We start from the raw sequence: 17526 nt of genomic DNA, 5'->3' as shown, positions 1-17526 counted from the left end.
AAATTAACAAATAAAACTGTGCATTTACTACATAAACTTATTTGATTTTTAGAATCAAATTAACATGTAGTTGGTTTGTATTTTGATGGTAGAAAAAAGACAAAGCTGATTCCACAAAAACAAAAAAAAAACACACATACACACTGCATCATAATTTCATGCATGGCAACACGCTGGAGTGGTGGTGGCGTAGTGGCTAAAGCACAGGGCTATTAATCAGAAGGTTGCTGGTTCGAACCCCATGGCCACCACCATTGTGCCCTTGAGCAACTCTTAACTCCATGATGTTTAGGGGGGATTGTCCCTGTAATAAGTGCACTGTAAGTCACTTTGGATAAAAGCGTCTGCCAAATGCATACATGTAACATGTTGTTCACTGTGAGGAATGTGCCAACTGGTTAACCAGTAAACAAAAAACTTTACATTACAGAAAGTATGTAGAAAAACCTTTGTTTACAATACATTTCTATATGTGTCAATGACAACTGAAATACAGTATGTACACCCTGGCATATAGAGACATTCTCCAATATGTGTTTCAAGTGAGCAAGTGAACTGCCCATAAGTATACTTATAAGTCAAAACATAATGTTGAACAAATAGATGGCACCATATACCACCTGTTTTGTGTTTGAAGCTGATGGAAATTTACTAGGCCGCAAGTTTCTATACAGTAATTAGCTTTTATGGTTTGCCTTTGCTCTCGCGGCATTGCACACTATGTACTCCTGTACAATAAAAACAAAGTATAAACTTTTATTAGTGCGGTGACAGGTTCACTAACTTTCTTATTATTACTCGAAGGAGGAGAAAAAAAGAAATCACATCAAGCGATAACATCACGGAAAAATCCAAAAGTTCATTTTAGACAACACATCGTAAAAGAGGAATTGTATAGGCTACATATTGAGATCACAGAAATGCAATCTCTTTAATATTTGATGGTTTCTTCAAGACAGCAACAAGTTTAAGTGGGGTGTTGACTGCTTCTCAGAATTAATCCAGAGAAAAAAAAACCTAATATTATTATTATTGTTGTCTCATGTAATTCTAGGAGAAACATCTCAGACAAATTTGATACTTATATGAAGCATTAATAAGAAAAATAAGCTGTGAAAGAACAACCTCTGGGACACCACAAGCATTCTAACAACAACAACAGCAAAACAACAACAATATCATTATCGTCATCATTATACACACATTAACTTAAGAGCAGAATGACACCATTTGGAAACTGGAAGAGAGTACCAGGCTTTCGGTTTACTGAGGTCGATTATCTTTTGACAGTGTCAGATAACGTGGGTTTGGTTGGCCAGGCTCAACCACACATGACGTACGTGCGAATTCACGCGGGCCCCGGGCCAAGACGGGCGGTACATTTGACGTTACGCAAATCAATGGGAGGGGGAGGCGTCTATATAACAGCCTCTTAGCACCGTCAAAAGCAGAACGAGAACAAGAGGATACATTGTAACGACTTTCCGCTTTGAAAACAATTCGAATTTCACTCTCGCTGTTACGGACTATTATTGGAACAAACTCTCGTTATAAGTGAACAAAGTACTCGCGAACTTTAAGAACACAATTTAAAAAAATAACTTTATTTATTTTTTTATATATATTTAGATCTATCGTTTACTACTATGGTCATCATGGAAGTGTCCGCCATCGACTCTGCTTTGTTTCGGGATCTCCTGGATGATTCGGGCTGTCTGGTTCTGGACTGTCGCTCGTTCTTCGCCTTCAGCTCGTCTCATATTTCGGGATCCACTAATGTGCGCTTCAGTACGATAGTGCGGCGAAGGGCCAGAGGGGGTCTGGGACTGGAGCACATTGTGCCCAACGAGGACACCAGGAACAGACTTCTGTCCGGGGAATACCAGAGTGTCGTTTTCTTGGATGACCGGAGTCGAGATATGGGAGAAGTGAAGAAAGATGGGACTTTAATGCTTGCTGTGAACGCTTTGTGTCGCAATCCATGTGGAGCAAGTGTGTTCTTTCTTAAAGGTACGAAAAAGTTGCTCAATAACAATTTTTTATCTGGTCATTGACTGTTGTATAATGAGTAAAACATGTAGAATGTGTATAGTTTAATGTGTATATAGAGTTAATTTAAGAAAACAGTTGGCTACCTTTGAGTTTGAGGTAAAGTTCCTGAATTGTGTGTGTGTGTGTGTGTGTGTGTGTGCGCGCGCCTGAATATGCCTAATAATATTTAATATAGTATTAGTTATTATTTTTAGCTGACACTTGTACATTCCTCTGTAACCAAAAATAATGACTTCTGTTTTCACTATGTTTAGGTGGATTTGACACATTTTCCTCCGAATTTCCTGAAATGTGTTCCAAGCCTGTCCCTCCACAGGGCTTGAGTTTACCTTTGAGCTCCAGTTTCCATCCAAACACCGTTGAGACCTCTTGTAATTCATGTCCAACCCCTCTATATGATCAGGTAACCACTATAGATTCTTTACATTTGTGCAGTTTTGCAATGGAAGAATTAATTTATTTGCATGAGATTTAAAAATGTGTAGAACTTGTCAGCTAATTTTAAATTCCTTCATTTTGTTTTTATTTCTTCAGGGTGGCCCAGTAGAAATCCTGCCATTCTTATATTTAGGCAGTGCCTACCATGCGTCTAGAAAAGACATGCTGGACATGTTGGGAATCACGGCCCTCATTAACGTCTCTTCCAACTGCCCCAACCACTTTGAAGACCACTACCAGTACAAAAGTATTCCAGTGGAGGACAACCATAAAGCCAATATCAGCTCCTGGTTCAATGAGGCCATCGAATTTATCGGTGAGTCTCTATTTGATCCCGTTACAAAACAGGGAACCGATGTTACTGTATGAGGGACTTTGGCAGGCAGACAAGCTCCCAACTCAACCCCCCATTCAACGGAGGACTGGATTGAATTTTTCAAAAGTTCCCTCCAAAACTGACCAGCTATACAGGCCAAGCTTGACAGCCACTAGGGCTTACATCATCCTCTCATCCTGTATAAAGAGGTGCCCCTTTTTTAAATAACACCAGGCCGTGACCTGATCCTCTCTTCATGGGGCAGCTCTGTTTGAATGCTTGCCTGCCTTTGTTCTGCCTGAACAAAAGGTAGTGTCTCTAGAGTTCTGGTCACCCTCCTAGCAGGGGTCCCTCAACCCCCCTATTGTGTATTCAGGCCTGTTGGGGTGGGTGGGTGGGTTGTTTCCCCTCTTAATTGAACCACAGTCTGATTAAACTTTTCCTGTTTCCTTAATGAGATGGCTCCCTTCATTAGCAACACTGTGGGGAAGAATTTGCAATTGAATGTGTAGTTAGGGTTTCAATACTGGAAGACCGTTATTTGCCTCTATCAGTTGAAACAGCTTTAGGGTCCCTGATAGGACACTTCCTCTAAATGGAAATGTGGTTATAGTCCCACCCCAAACTCGCATCAGTGGTTGAGCCAATGTTGCTGTGTCCGAGTGGTTGGGATGCTCAAACAAACAAATTTTTTGATTGCTCCATGGAGCCACAGTTTATATACTTATCAGGGGAATCGACCTACTTGGGTTGTCTAGTTGAACAGTGAAAAACCACACACTTCACATGTTAACTCATTTTAACAAATCTTCTTTTCTTTTTTTCACAGATTCAGTACGGAATAAAGGTGGACGTGTGTTCGTTCACTGCCAAGCCGGTATCTCGCGCTCCGCCACCATCTGTTTGGCTTACCTGATGCGCACCAAGCGCGTGAAGCTCGAAGAGGCTTTTGAGTTCGTCAAACAGCGGCGCAGCATCATCTCGCCCAACTTCAGTTTCATGGGGCAGCTCTTGCAGTTCGAATCACAAGTCCTCGCTTCCTCCACGTGCTCCTCGGAGGCCGGAAGCCCCGCCATCGGCAAAAGCACCACAGTATTCAACTTTACTGTTTCCATTCCCGTACACACGACAGCTAGCCCACTTTCCTTTTTACAGAGCCCCATCACTACCTCACCATCCTGCTAAATGTACTTGATTTAAAACTTTTGTTCTCGCCTCTAAGCCGGGGCGAGTTTTATTTATGTGACTATATGATCCCTGAGGTGATCTTTCCAGTATTAGACTTCAGAACATGTGGTTCCATTTGTTGCTACAAGTATTCCACGATTGTACATAGGAGTTGGTGGCTGGTTTATATAAACGTTTTAACAACACGGTACACAAATGTTGGCTTAATTGTATGATCACGGTGTTTGTTTTAAAGTTTGTGACGAAAACCATGTTTAAACACTCCGCTATCCTGTCCATCAATGTTCTCCAGTCTTTGTTTGTATTGTTGTTGACTTGGTAGATCTTGATGATCAGTTTGTTTTTGTTAGCATCAAAAGAACTCTTATGTCTTACAGGTTGCTCAGGGACCGTTTTCTGTCTTTTTTACATGATGTTACTGTTTCATTTCTTACGAGATTAGTCGTTAGACTTGAAGGTGCTAATCTAAACGAGTACTGCTACTTGGTTTCTTTATGAATGTTGATACAATGTCTGTGCAGGCTCTGCCTTAAGACAGTGGAAATTGAAATGATTCCTGAGCCTGTCATGCCTTTTCAGAGCTTAATCTGATTCTTCACGACGTTTGTTTGTTATTTGTAAACAAACACCGAATACCTCATGTGTCTGTACTGTTGTCAGTTTTCTAAGAGTCTCATAAGCACTACTAACAGGAACGGCTCTTACAAGATTGGTCTGATATATGTGACTATTTATTGAGTAAATTAATATATTTCTTATGCCATATTATTTTTTTCATATATTTGTGGTACTTGATGCCGACAAATAAACCTATTTGCATACAATACAATCTTGCATTGCATTTAATGGATTACTTGAAGTTCTGAAATGCTAGAAATCACAAATGGATAATAATTATTATTATTATTTTTTTTTATTTAGAAAACTGATAAAGGTATAAAAGAAAAACAATACAAGTAGTGTGAGTAGTCAAGGGCTCAACTATAAGGGTTTCAAATTTGTATATTTTCGCTAGCCCCAACACAATAAAATGGTACATTGTATTTTTTGTGACATTTTTACATGTGTCAAAGAAAGAAGCTAGCTCATTAAAAATTAAGTGTCATTTAAATGGGTGCAACAAATACATTTATGATATTTTATCCCTGGAAATAAAGCCCTGGGAAAAATTGTGAAACATATGATATACTCAACTTAATACAATTTAAGCTGCAAAATAAAATAATTGAATGAGGAGAGATTAACTTTTATATTGGTGGAGAGTATTCTAGAGTCTCGAAATAAGTTTGCTCCAGAGGACCTGAGTGCAAGCAGGGACATGGGGATGACTCAACGAACCCTTCACAAGCTTTGAACACTGCAAATAGGATTTTATACTGCACGATGTAAGCAAAGTGAGTTCAAAGTTGAGCAATTTGCTGTAAACCCAAGGGGTGGCAGCATCAAGTTGTGTTTTGTATTTTTTTTCTCATAAAAACTGAACTTTAAAAAATAGATGGCATCATGAGGGAGGATTATATAGAAACACAGAAGCAACTCAAAACATCAGCTAGAAATACAAAGTTGGCACTAGGACAATGATCCTAAGTGTACCTCCAAAGTTGTAGCAAAATGACTCAAAGACAACTAAATGAATGTATTGGAGTGAATGACCATCACAAAGCCCTGACCTGAATCCCATTGAAAATTTGTGGACTGAACTGAACAAGCATGTCCGAGCCAGGAGGCCCACAAGTCTGACTGAGATACACCAGCTCTGTCTGGAGGAATGGGAACAATTCCAGCAAAGTATTGTGAGAAGCTTGTGATAGGCTACTACAATTTAACTTCAGCAATTTTAGTTCAGCAATTTAAAGGTGCCATCAAAAGCTAACAATGTGTATGTAAACTTTTGAGCGACTGAAAATCTATAGTATATAAAAGCTGAAATAGATATGTCTGTCATATTTCAATAGATGTGTCTATTATGATATTACTTCAAATTGATCTCTCATGGAAATTAAGTAGCTACCCTAACTCAATTAAAGGAATAGTTCACCAAAAAATGAAAATTCTCATTTTATATGCCATCACAGATGTGTTTGACTTTCTTTCTTCTGCTGAACACAAAAGAAGATTTTCAGAATAATATTTCTGCTCTGTTGGTCCTCACAATGCAAATGAATAGTAACCAACATTTTGAAGCTCCGAAAAGGCAGCATAAAAGTAATTCTTTAGACCCTAATGGATTAATCTATATCTTCAAAAGTAATATGATAGGTGTGGGTAAATACATATCCATTTTTATGTCCTTTATTATTACAAATTCTCCTCCCTGCCCAGTAGGGGGCGATATGCATGAAGAATGTGAATCGGCAGAAACAAAAGAATGTGAAAGTGAAAGTGGAGATTTATTGTAGAAAATATGCTTAAATATTGATCTGTTTCTCACCCACACCTTTCATACCACTTCTGAAGACATGGATTAAACCACTGGAGTTTTATGGATTACTTTTATGCTGCCTTAATATGCTTTTCTGGAGATGAAAAATGTTGCTACCCGAGCTGAGCTGAAAGAGCTTACATTTTCTTTTTAAAAATGTTAGTTTGTGTTCAGCAGAAAAGAAAAATATATATATGATGAGATTGCATGGGGGTGATTAAAAAATAAGAGAATTTTCATTTTTAAGCGTACTATCCCTTTAAACACAGTAAATATATGGAAATATGAAATGTGCAGAGTTGTAAAAACTAAAATTTGAATGTCTTCAGAACTGTATCTAAGAACTTAATCATAAAAGGTATGTTTAGTTTCACCTTTATATTTAGTTTTTGCACATTTACCTCCAAAACAGACAACAGACCCTTCCTCTGTTTGCATTTAACTAAATGCAAGATTTGGAGTGGTGGTGGCGTAGTGGGCTAATGCACACAACTGTTAATCAGAAGGTTGCTGGTTCAATCCCCACAGCCACCACCATTGTGTCCTTGAGCAAGGCACTTAAATCCAGGTTGCTCTGGGGGGATTGTTCCTGTAATAAGGGCTCTGTAAGTTGCTTTTTTCTTTCTTTCTTTGGATCAATAATGTAATTGTTTGGCAGAATGTAAGCATTAGTCAACATCCACTTTTGTGTATGGAAAACACATGCAATGACTGAGGATAACATTCTGCCTGATATTTCCATTTTTATTCAGTAACAGGTTTAGGACAACATGACGATGAATAAATTATGAACATCTCCTTTTGTGTCACATGGAAGAAAGTCATTTGGTATGGAACAATATGATGTTAAGTAAATAATGACAGAATATTTAATTTTATGAACTTGACAGTTTTCAAGCAAAACATTTCACAAAAATAAAGTTGTTGTGTTTGAAATGATAAAGAATAGACATAGTTTTCAGAATAGTATTTTGACACATTCTGGTTACCGGTAGTGGATTATATATATAAACAGATAATGTAATAAACTACACCTGTGGTAACTATGCTAGAAACTTAAAGGGATAGTTCACCCAAAAAATAAAAATTCTCTCATCATTTACTCATCCCCATGCCATCCCAGATTCATCCACTTTCTTTCTTCTGCAGAACACATATTAAGATTTTTAAAGGATATTTCAGCTCCGTTGGTCCTCAATCTAAGTGAGTGGTGACCAGAACTTTCAAAGACCAAAGGGGACATACAGGCAGTATAAAAATTATCCATAATACTTCAGTGGTTTAATCCATATCTTCAGAAGTGGTATGATAGATGTGGGTCAGAAACAGATCAATATTTCAGCCCTTTTTTACTTAAACTTTCACATTCAACCACCTACTGGTTGGGACTGGATGGAGATTGACAGTAAAAAAGGACTTAAATATTGATCAGTTCCTCACCCATACCTATCATACTGCTTCAGAAGACATGGATTTAACCACTGGAGTCTTATGGATTACTTTTATGTAATTTTTGAACCTTCTGAGTTCTGGTCTCATTCACTTGCATTGTAAGCTGAGAAATTATTCTAAAAATATTAAGTTCTTAGAAAAGCTTTAGCATTTTTTGTTTGTAAATGCCACTTGCTTTAATATTTTGCTATCGAATGCAAAGACATTCAGATCTTTTTAAGTGTGACTTCAGAGTCCATCCAAGTACTGGTACTCTTTTGGGGCCAGTATAAGTTTCAGAATGGCGACAGATGAGCACCTTCTGTGTTAAGAGAGGTTATTAGACAGGCAAATGCAGCTGACTTCATTGTTTGAACTAGACCTCAGGCCCGTGTGAACGAGAGATTGCTGGGAAAATATCTGAACAATCCCCTTTAACCCCGACCCATCCACATGCAAGGCATTCTGACCTGTGTTCGTGTGTGCATTGGAATCCTACACTGGGAATGCTTTGCGGGCCTGCTGCATATGATCAGCGTATTCAATTGTTCCGGCACGGGGGTCTCAATAAGCTCATTTAAGGGGTGTCAGACAGCAGGAGGGGTGGTCAGAGGAGCCGGGGCTGTGGTGGAGCCCTTCTTAGAGCACAATAGGAGCAGCTGCAAGGCGTTTGGGAAAAGTGTGATGACTATGGCGCACTCAGCGTTCAATCAAGCACAGGGTGTTCTGTGCCTTGTCCTTTGTACCACATACGAAGGCAGAGCCGTGTGTTTTCACAAGCTTTGTAATTAGCACAACATTGGCAGTGATACTTGTCTTGAATAAAAGGCAGTTCTGCTTTTAATGCCCCATTTGAGTTTTTATATTTTTATTATAGAGGATTAAAAATAAGATTCCTTACACAACTCATGTAGTACGCTAAATATAGAAATAGTGTAATATCTAAGGGTAATTTTTAACATGATTTTAGTCCTTAATCCTGTAGTTTTAATCCTCAAACAAAATTCTTGGATTCTTATCACACCCCCAAAATGTATAGATTGTGTCTCCATCTTCTGATTGGCATCGCCAGCAGGTTGTGTGTGTCTTTAAGACCAAGCCTATACAATCTAGAGGGGGTCCAATAGAATCTATGTAAAATCTTGAATTGCATGAGGAGCACCCTTGCATCTCTAGATGTAGACTTGATGTTTTTTTAGAATCCTAGACCACACCCCCTCCTCCAATACCAAGTTTAAATCTTTCTCTTGATGAAGTTAAAGCTCTGTACCCCAGACTCTGAATTGGCAGGGAGTAATACACTGATGCCTCATGATTACTCCAAAAGCAGTCATCACCACTCCAGTAGTATCTGCTGCTTCAGGGGAGTGTAAACTACACCCAAAAAGAGTAGAGAGCAGGTGGCGCAGCTGTAAATACTTACAGAATTGAGATCTGGGAATCCCAAAATGTTGAACCAAATTTTCAAAGGATCTTAACACTCCACTCTCATATAGGTCACAGAGTGTAGTAACCACCCCCCCGATCCACTCTGACCAGCAAAAAGGGGACTTATTAATACATAATTTGGGGCTCAGCCATATGCTCGAGGCAACATTTAAATAAAAGTCTGAATTAAACACTCTGGACACTTTTGTCCATACCGAGTGCAAATGCGAGATAACGGGGTGTAACTTAACTTCTCAGATTAGTTTGATAGAAAGGCTTTGCAATGGCGAAATAACTTGGTCAACTTGATGAAACACCTAATGTTATCAGAAGAGCTGCAGCCCCGAATAAACCCCACCTGATCTATATGTAGCCTATAAGAGATGTCATAACTTTATTTAATCGGTTAGCCAGAATTTTTGACAATATTTTAACGTCTAGCTGGATCAGGGAAATTGGACGCTAACTCTTACACTCTTAAAAATCACTTTTAACTGACTATATCACAATTTCAGTGGGTCATAATTTAAGTTAACTGTGCCTTTAAGCAGCTTGAAAAATTCCAGAAAATTATGTCAAACCTTTAGACTATTGGCTCTGGTCTGATGAAACAAAAATTTAACTGTTTGGTCATAATGACCATCGTTATGTTTGGACGAAAGGTTTGCAAGCTGAAGAACACCATCCCAACCGTGATGCATTGGGGGTGGCAGCATCATGTTTTGTGGGTGCTTTGCTGCAGGAGGGACTGGTGCACTTCACAAAATAGATGGCATCATGAGGAAGGAAAATGATGTGGATATATTAAAGCAACATTAGTCATGAAGTTAAAGCTTGGTCGCAAATGAATCTTCCAAATGCACAATGACTCCAAGCATACCTCCAAAGTTGTGGCAAAATGGCTTAAGGACAAAGTCAAGGTATTGGAGTGGCCATCACAAATCCCTGACCTCAATCCAACATAAAATTTGTGGGCAGAACTGAAAGCATGTGCGAGCAAGGAGGCCTACAAAACTCAGTTAAACCAGTTCTGTCTGGAGGAATGGGCCAAATTTCCAGCATTGAACTGTCACTGGGTGGAAAGGCAGGAGATAATGGCAGAGTGGAGCAGTGAGCTGGATGGTTTGGCAGGTTTGGAAAGTGGATCTGAAGAGGAAAGTGAATACAGGTAGGTTGGATTGATGGTGGATTTGAGGCACAGGAAAACACAATGGCCTTAGCATAAGTACCACTCTAGTTGACTGAACAATCTGGCAATGTATGGCTGAGAACTCTGGGATTAAGTAGCACAGGCTGATGATGAGATGATGACTTGCAGGTGCGAAATAATCAGTGGGGAAAACTGCCACACTACCGGAACAAACCAACTAAGACAAACAAGGGGAGATACAGTGTGTGTATGTATGTATGTATTTATGTGTGTGTATATATATATATACATATATGATCTTTTTTTTTTTAATTCACACAGTCATTATGAGGGTCTTAAGGGGTTCTTTCTGCTTTGTCTTTTGTTATGTTTTTGTCATGACAACAAAATTGACAACCTATATATTGGTTAAACCACCAGACTTTGATTTGGTGGAAAATTGTTTTTCAAATATATATTATAGTTTCAAACAAACTTGTTTCTCTGGTTATTTTAAATAATAATAATAATAATAATTTCAGCTTTTACTGAAAATGTATTTATTTACAACCCCAATCCCGGAAAAGTTGGGACAGTATGAAAAATGCGAATAAAGGTGATTTGTAAATATTTTTCACCCTTTTCTGTATTGAAAGCACTATAACTACACATTATATTATGTTTCTCCTTGTGAATTTCATTGTTTTTTAAAAATGTACAGTAATTTCAGATCAGATGATTGCAACACACTCCAAAAAATTTGTGACAGGGGCATTTTAAGACTAATAACAATTTGATGGGTTGAAATAACAAGGCAATGTGAAACAGGAGATGTTAAACAGGTGAGGTAATTGTGTCATAGTTTATAAGGAGCCTCCAAAAATAGCCAAGTCCTTCAAGAGCAAAGATCATTCAAGACTTGTCAATTTGCCAACAGATGCTTCAGCTAATAATCCAGCACTTTGAGAACAATGTTCCCCAAAGACAAATTGGAAGGATTTTGGGACATTTCACCCTCTACAGTGCATAATATAGTTATATAAGATTCAAGTAATCTGGTCAAACCACTTCTGAATGTGTGTGAGCTCTGATCCCTCAGACATCACTGTCTTAAAAAACATCATTCATCTGTAATGGAAATCACGAACATGGGTTTGGGATTACTTCAGTAAACCTTTGTTAGTCAACAACACTCGCCACAGCATCCATATATGCAAGACTTTATTATGCAAAGAAGAAACACTACATCAACACTGTCCAGAAGCGCTGCCAACTTCTCTGGGCTTGGTCTCATCTTAGATGGAAAGTAAAATAGTGGAACTGTGTTTTATGGTCCGATGAGTCCACATTTCAAAACGTTTTTGAAAAACAAAGCCGTAGTCGTCTTCTCTGGGCCAAAGAGGAAAAGGACCATCCAAGCTGTTATCAGCGTCAGGTCCAAAAGCCAGTGTCTGTATGGGGCAGGTGTGTGTCAGCACCTATGGCATGGGTAACTCGTACATCTGTGAGAACACCATGAATGCAGACAGATATGTAAAAATTTTGGAGCAACATATACTGCCATCCAGCACCATCTTTTCCAGCAAACTTCAAACCACATACTACCCGGTTTTAAAGTGCATGGCTGTGTAAGCAGAGAGTGTGGGTGCTACATTGGCCTGCCTGCAGTCCTGACCATCTCCAAATGAGAATGTGTGGCACATTATGTAGCACATCATACGGCCCCGTACAATTGTGTCTTTAGTGCCTAAATGCTTTATAAGTGTTATCAGAAGAAATGGTGATGTTTCACAGTGGTAAACACTCGACTGTCACAACTTTTTTGGAGCATGTTGCAACCATCTGATTTGAAGTTACTGTACATTTTTAAAAAACAAGGAAAAACTTAATATAATGTGTAGTTGTAGTGCTTTCAATTTAGCAAAGGCTGAATATAATTTACAAATCATTCTTTTTTTGTTTTTATTAGCATTTTTCATACTGTTCCAATTTTTACGGAATTGGGGTTGTATTTTCTTTCTTTGGATGGTTTACATTTAGGAATAAAAGAAAACGTTTTCATCATAGAAGAAGAGTTAATTTTTGTATTTATTTTAATGTGTTTTTGATTAACTCAATAGATCACGACAAAAAATGAGCATCAAATCATTGACCCTATATTCCCACCCCGACCCAAAGAATCAGGGGCATAATAACAATTATAAATATTTGGGCACAAAAATATGGGTTTTCTCAATGTCTGATTATTCAAATATTTCCCCCAATCCTAACTGTTTACAGACTTGCGAAGCAACAATAATTACTAATCATTACAGACCATATATATTATTTCTAACCTGTCACAGAAAGTTTAAATTAATATACTTGGAAATTGAGTAGATAAAGTAAATTACATAATAAATAAATAATAACCCATAGAATTCTCATTCATGAATAAAAATTCAGCTTTTATTTATTCTATATGTATTCCATCCTTATTATGCAATTGGTTGATATTCTGATAAAAAAAAAAGATGAGTTTTATTTAAAAAAAAAACATCTTTTTAATTAAACAGTAAACAGATGTCAGTCTATAAAATCATCTGACTAGGTTCAGTATAATTCCATCAGTAGTACGTCATTGGGAACACACATGACACCAATTTCCTAAGAATGACCATTTGACATTAGCTTTCAAGAGATTGTCAGTAAAAGGCACTTTAAAATCCACACATGACATATAAAACAAAGAAAGCAAAAATAATATAAGATTATGTGTTGATTAGACTGATGTTATAATAAATGTATGTTTTTTCCTGATGAAGTCCTGGTGATTTTAGTGGCATATGCTCTCCCTGCTGCCCAGACTGATCTTTTGTGCCTCTGAAGGGAGGTCTGCTTGTTGTTGTTCATTAGTCTTGGTGGGGTTAGGGGTTGGGAGTACCCCTGATCAAAATAAATCTCATATGACAAAGACTCCACTCAACCAACACATACACACATGTGTGTACAGCCACACAAATAAACAAACTAAATCAGCAGACAATTTCTCTTTATCTCTACTGTATGCTCACAAAGGAAGTTAACTTAAAATTAAATTCACCATAACTGTCAAAGCAAGATTATGTGAATATCTTAAAACAGTTAATGAAACAGCTGACAAATTGCCTTCATCATACAGTGAATCTAAATGATGGCACTAATTCTGTCTTTGCATCAATATATATTTGATGCAAAGACAGAAATAGAGAGAATGAGAGAGGGAGAGAAGGCTTTTGTCATTGTGGAGTGGTTGTCATAAAGTGCACAAAGGTCATTTATCTCAAAATATTTTGCACCTATTGGTAGAAGGATAATTATTAATTACAGATGGTAATTACAGACAGTCTAAATGATGTGTTGTTTAATTCTGTGTTTGTCTAATGCTGCCGGTAATCTGTCTGTGTGTGTGTCATATTAAAGCAGATTGAGGAGCTGCTCTGATGAATGAATGAATGAATACATGAGTTACATTTATATAGTGCTTTTTCTGACACTACGCTCAAAGCGCTTTATACTGGGATTAGGGAACTCTCCTCAACCTGCTCCAGTGTGCAGCATCCACCTGGATGATGAGACGGCAGCCACAGTGGACCAGTACACTCACCACACACCAGCTATTGGTGGAGAGGAGAGAATAGAGTGATAGAACCAATTAATGGATGGGGATTATTAGGAGTCCATGATTGAGAAGGGCCAATGGGGGGAATTTTACCAGGACACCAGGGTTACACCCCTACTCTTTAATGTCTCATCCAAAGGACAGTGCCTTTTTCACAGTGTAGTGTGCCTGTCAATATACTAGGGCATTAAGACCCACACAGACCACAGGGTGAGCACCTCCTGCTGGCCTCCCTAATACCTCTTCCTTATATCTCTTCCTAATGTCATGCATGGTTCATATGAGATGTGAGGATTACAGATCACACTTTATATTTTTTAATTTTAAAACAACCTGAAAGTACTGTAGAGTACTTTTGAATGTAGGCTATCAAAGGGTCAGTCTTCATTTAAAGCCTTTTTAGACTGCTAATTTGGTTATATGCACATTCTGTTTGCAACAAGACATGGAAGAGTTTGTTATCGGAATGTCTGGAACGCTTCCAGGGGCCTGGATGCACAGACCAGGTTATGACGTGATGTGATTTGTGTACATTTGCTGAGGTCCACAGAACCTGAATACAGCAATGAAATATTATACACTGTACATTTCTTTAAAATTGAAGAAACAATAGGAGAATGCTAATGATGCAGCATATATTTACATCCTTAAAAATCTCAGTCACACTACTAATTTAATTGCATAGGGAACAAAATGTCAAACCAAATGGCAAACTTTTTTAAAAAGTTGAAAAGTGATCAACATTGCTTTAAAATTAATGTCACTTGACATGGCTTAATATTTATATTATTCATACATATCAAGTTTGGCTGTAGCATGCAAATATATTTGAGTAAATCTCGCCCCCTGGAGTTCTTCAGTGAAATGTATCTCCCTGCATTCTAGTTTATAGTTTTTGTTTAGACCTATATAAATTAAAAAATACTAAAAAATCTGTGAAGCATATAACTTTATAACCATATATATTTCCATCGGACATTAGATAAAGTGTAATTGCTATATTTGACCATTTGTAAAGGGATTCAAACATTGTTTCAATATTTGTGGACTAAATTAATCTTGTTTCAATTTAGAAATACACAAATTTGTGTTGTTATGTGCATATAGCTGAAACATGAATAAAGTTGTGAAAACAGGATACTCTGAGTTAATGACAACAGGTGGACAACGCTTCAATTTAAAACTAGTGTGTGTGTGTGCTAAAGTCATGTAACTTAATGACTGATCAGTGTGAAAAATATATGCCTCACAATATATACTTGTAAACCAGCTGTACAGATCAAGTTTGATTTTAATCACAGGCTGCTTATTTCACAAATATGAAGACAATTATAGGTGCAGAATTAAATACTATTCATGAATATCCTCTAATATGAAAAACAATTGCACACTGCATAATGGTTTGTGATTTTCAGCAATACTTATCGAAAAAGGAAATCTAACATTAGTAGTATAAGACTCAATTTCATTTAACGCTCACCTTTACTACTTCAACCAACAGAGATCAAAAGAGCAGGAAAAGTAAGTACACATGCATCCAACCTTCATTAATAAATACCTAAATGTGGAATCAAAAACATCAAGATGACATTTGAACTCAGAGAGCTTTGCCTTATATAAACAATACGAACCAGTGCTCTAATTCAATAAAAACGGTTCCCTAAATATTGTGCATCTAAATAATCATTTTTATTCGAGTCAGAAATAGTATTTAAAGTCACAGAATCAACTTTAATAAACATAAAGGATTAGATGATGTAGAAATAGCTCAACAATTTCAGGTTGCCACTTTTTTTACAGTGTACAAGCAACTGAGGTGTAAAACAAAATCACACCAAGATCAAAAGAGCTCTCTCGGGCCCTAAGAGGAAAGATTGTTGATGAATGGAAAAGACTTGATTTCTATTTCAGAGAAATGTGAAGTCAGTCACTCACTCCACTGATCAGAAAAGCATTTTCAAATGGAGAAAATGTCAAACCCACAGCATTGCTAACCCGGCCAGGTAATTCCATCAAAATAAACCCATGAATTCCCCAAGAACCCCCATGATAACTCCAGACAGCGGGATGGAATGGAAACGTATGCAGATTTATGTAGATGAAAGAATTACTAACAAACATTATAACATAAGTTAATACAAAGCACACATTTTCATTGCTATTTGTTAAATTACATCACTTTTTCTTATTAATATAGCTTAGCGTTGATATCCATGTATGCAAATTCTTTCAAATGACTTTAAAATCACTATACTGAACCTATTCCTGCATCTTAAATACATTCCCAATTGTTCTGTATGGTAGATCTTCATGCTTAAATTTTACTTTAGGCCTTCTGGCACAAATATATATATATAGAAGTATAAGTAATATACAGTATACAGTAAGTACTTTCTACATTGAATCATTTAGTTCAAGCATGAACTTTCAATTTTAAAGGGATAGTTCACCCAAAAATGAAAATTCTCTCATCATTTACTCCCTCATGCAATCCAAGATATGTATGACTTTCTTTCATTTATTTACATTTATGCATTTGGCAGACGCTTTTATCCAAAGCGACTTACAGTGCACTTATTACAGGGACAATCCTCCCGGAGCAACCTGGAGTTAAGTGCCTTGCTCAAGGGCCCAACAGTGGCATCTTGGTGGTGCTGGGGCTTGAACCCCCGACCTTCTGGTCAGTAACCCTGATCCTCAACCACTGAGCCATCACTGCCCAAAATGTAGAAGCTCCAAAATCCACATAAAGGCAGCATAAAAGTAATCCATACAACTCTAGTGGTTAAATCTAGTGGTCTTCTGAAGCAATATGAAAGGTGTGGGTAAGAAACAGGTCAATATATAAGTCCCATTTCCATCACTCTCCACTTTTACTTCCTTCTTTTATTTTTGGCGATTCACTTTCTTCATGCATATCACCACGTACTGGGCAGGGAGGAGAATATATAGTAAAAAAGTACTGAAATTTTGATCTGTTTCTCACCCACATCATATCACATCTAAAGATATAGATTTAACCATTGGAGAATTATGGATTACTTTATGCTCCCTTTGGAGAATTGTGGAGATCCACAATGTTGGTATCCATTCACTTACATAGCCCTTATTCACTGTAGCACCATCTTTGATTCTAATGGGAATGACAACGAGGCTGTGAGGGATAGACTTACCATCTCTTCAATGGCACGCACAGTATCCAGCTGTATAAAGCTCATAGATCACATATGATTTTCCACAACTCTTTTGTCTATTGAATGTTCTTAGAAAGACATTTTTCAATGTTTTGTCTACAGAATGATCTAAAAACTCTTTAAACTGCAATACAGTATGTTGAAGTGACTGTACCTCATAGCCTAGTTGTCATTCCTATTACAAATCAAAGATGGCGCTGCTGTGAATAAGGTGTATTGTGAAGACCAACAGAGCTGAAATATTCTTCTACAAATAATTGTTTATGTTCTGCAGGTGAAAGTCATAGA

General features: G+C 37.5%; 1 protein-coding gene across 1 annotated transcript; it reads left to right on the top strand.

Moving 5' to 3' along the window:
- The first annotated feature begins 1459 nt into the window (after positions 1–1459).
- dusp1 (dual specificity phosphatase 1) lies at positions 1460–4823 on the top strand. The gene is made up of 4 exons (XM_052089214.1): positions 1460–2010; positions 2307–2455; positions 2587–2806; positions 3636–4823. Exons 1-4 carry the CDS (start codon positions 1647–1649, stop codon positions 3989–3991), a joined length of 1089 nt encoding a protein of 362 aa, XP_051945174.1. The 5' UTR covers positions 1460–1646; the 3' UTR covers positions 3992–4823.
- The last annotated feature ends 12703 nt before the right edge of the window (positions 4824–17526 follow it).

This window comes from Xyrauchen texanus, chromosome 23, assembly GCF_025860055.1.
Source record: "Xyrauchen texanus isolate HMW12.3.18 chromosome 23, RBS_HiC_50CHRs, whole genome shotgun sequence".
Taxonomy (NCBI): Eukaryota; Metazoa; Chordata; class Actinopteri; order Cypriniformes; family Catostomidae; genus Xyrauchen; species Xyrauchen texanus.
This window is presented reverse-complemented; position numbering and strand designations above follow the sequence as displayed.

Bases quoted from the DNA above. Each gene is read 5' to 3' on its own strand.
- dusp1 (XM_052089214.1), top strand. From the start codon at position 1,647: ATGGTCATCATGGAAGTGTCCGCCATCGACTCTGCTTTGTTTCGGGAT. The intron at 2,456-2,586 runs GTAACCACTATA...TTATTTCTTCAG, and splicing joins CAACCCCTCTATATGATCAG to GGTGGCCCAGTAGAAATCCT. The intron at 2,807-3,635 runs GTGAGTCTCTAT...TTTTTTTCACAG, and splicing joins TGAGGCCATCGAATTTATCG to ATTCAGTACGGAATAAAGGT.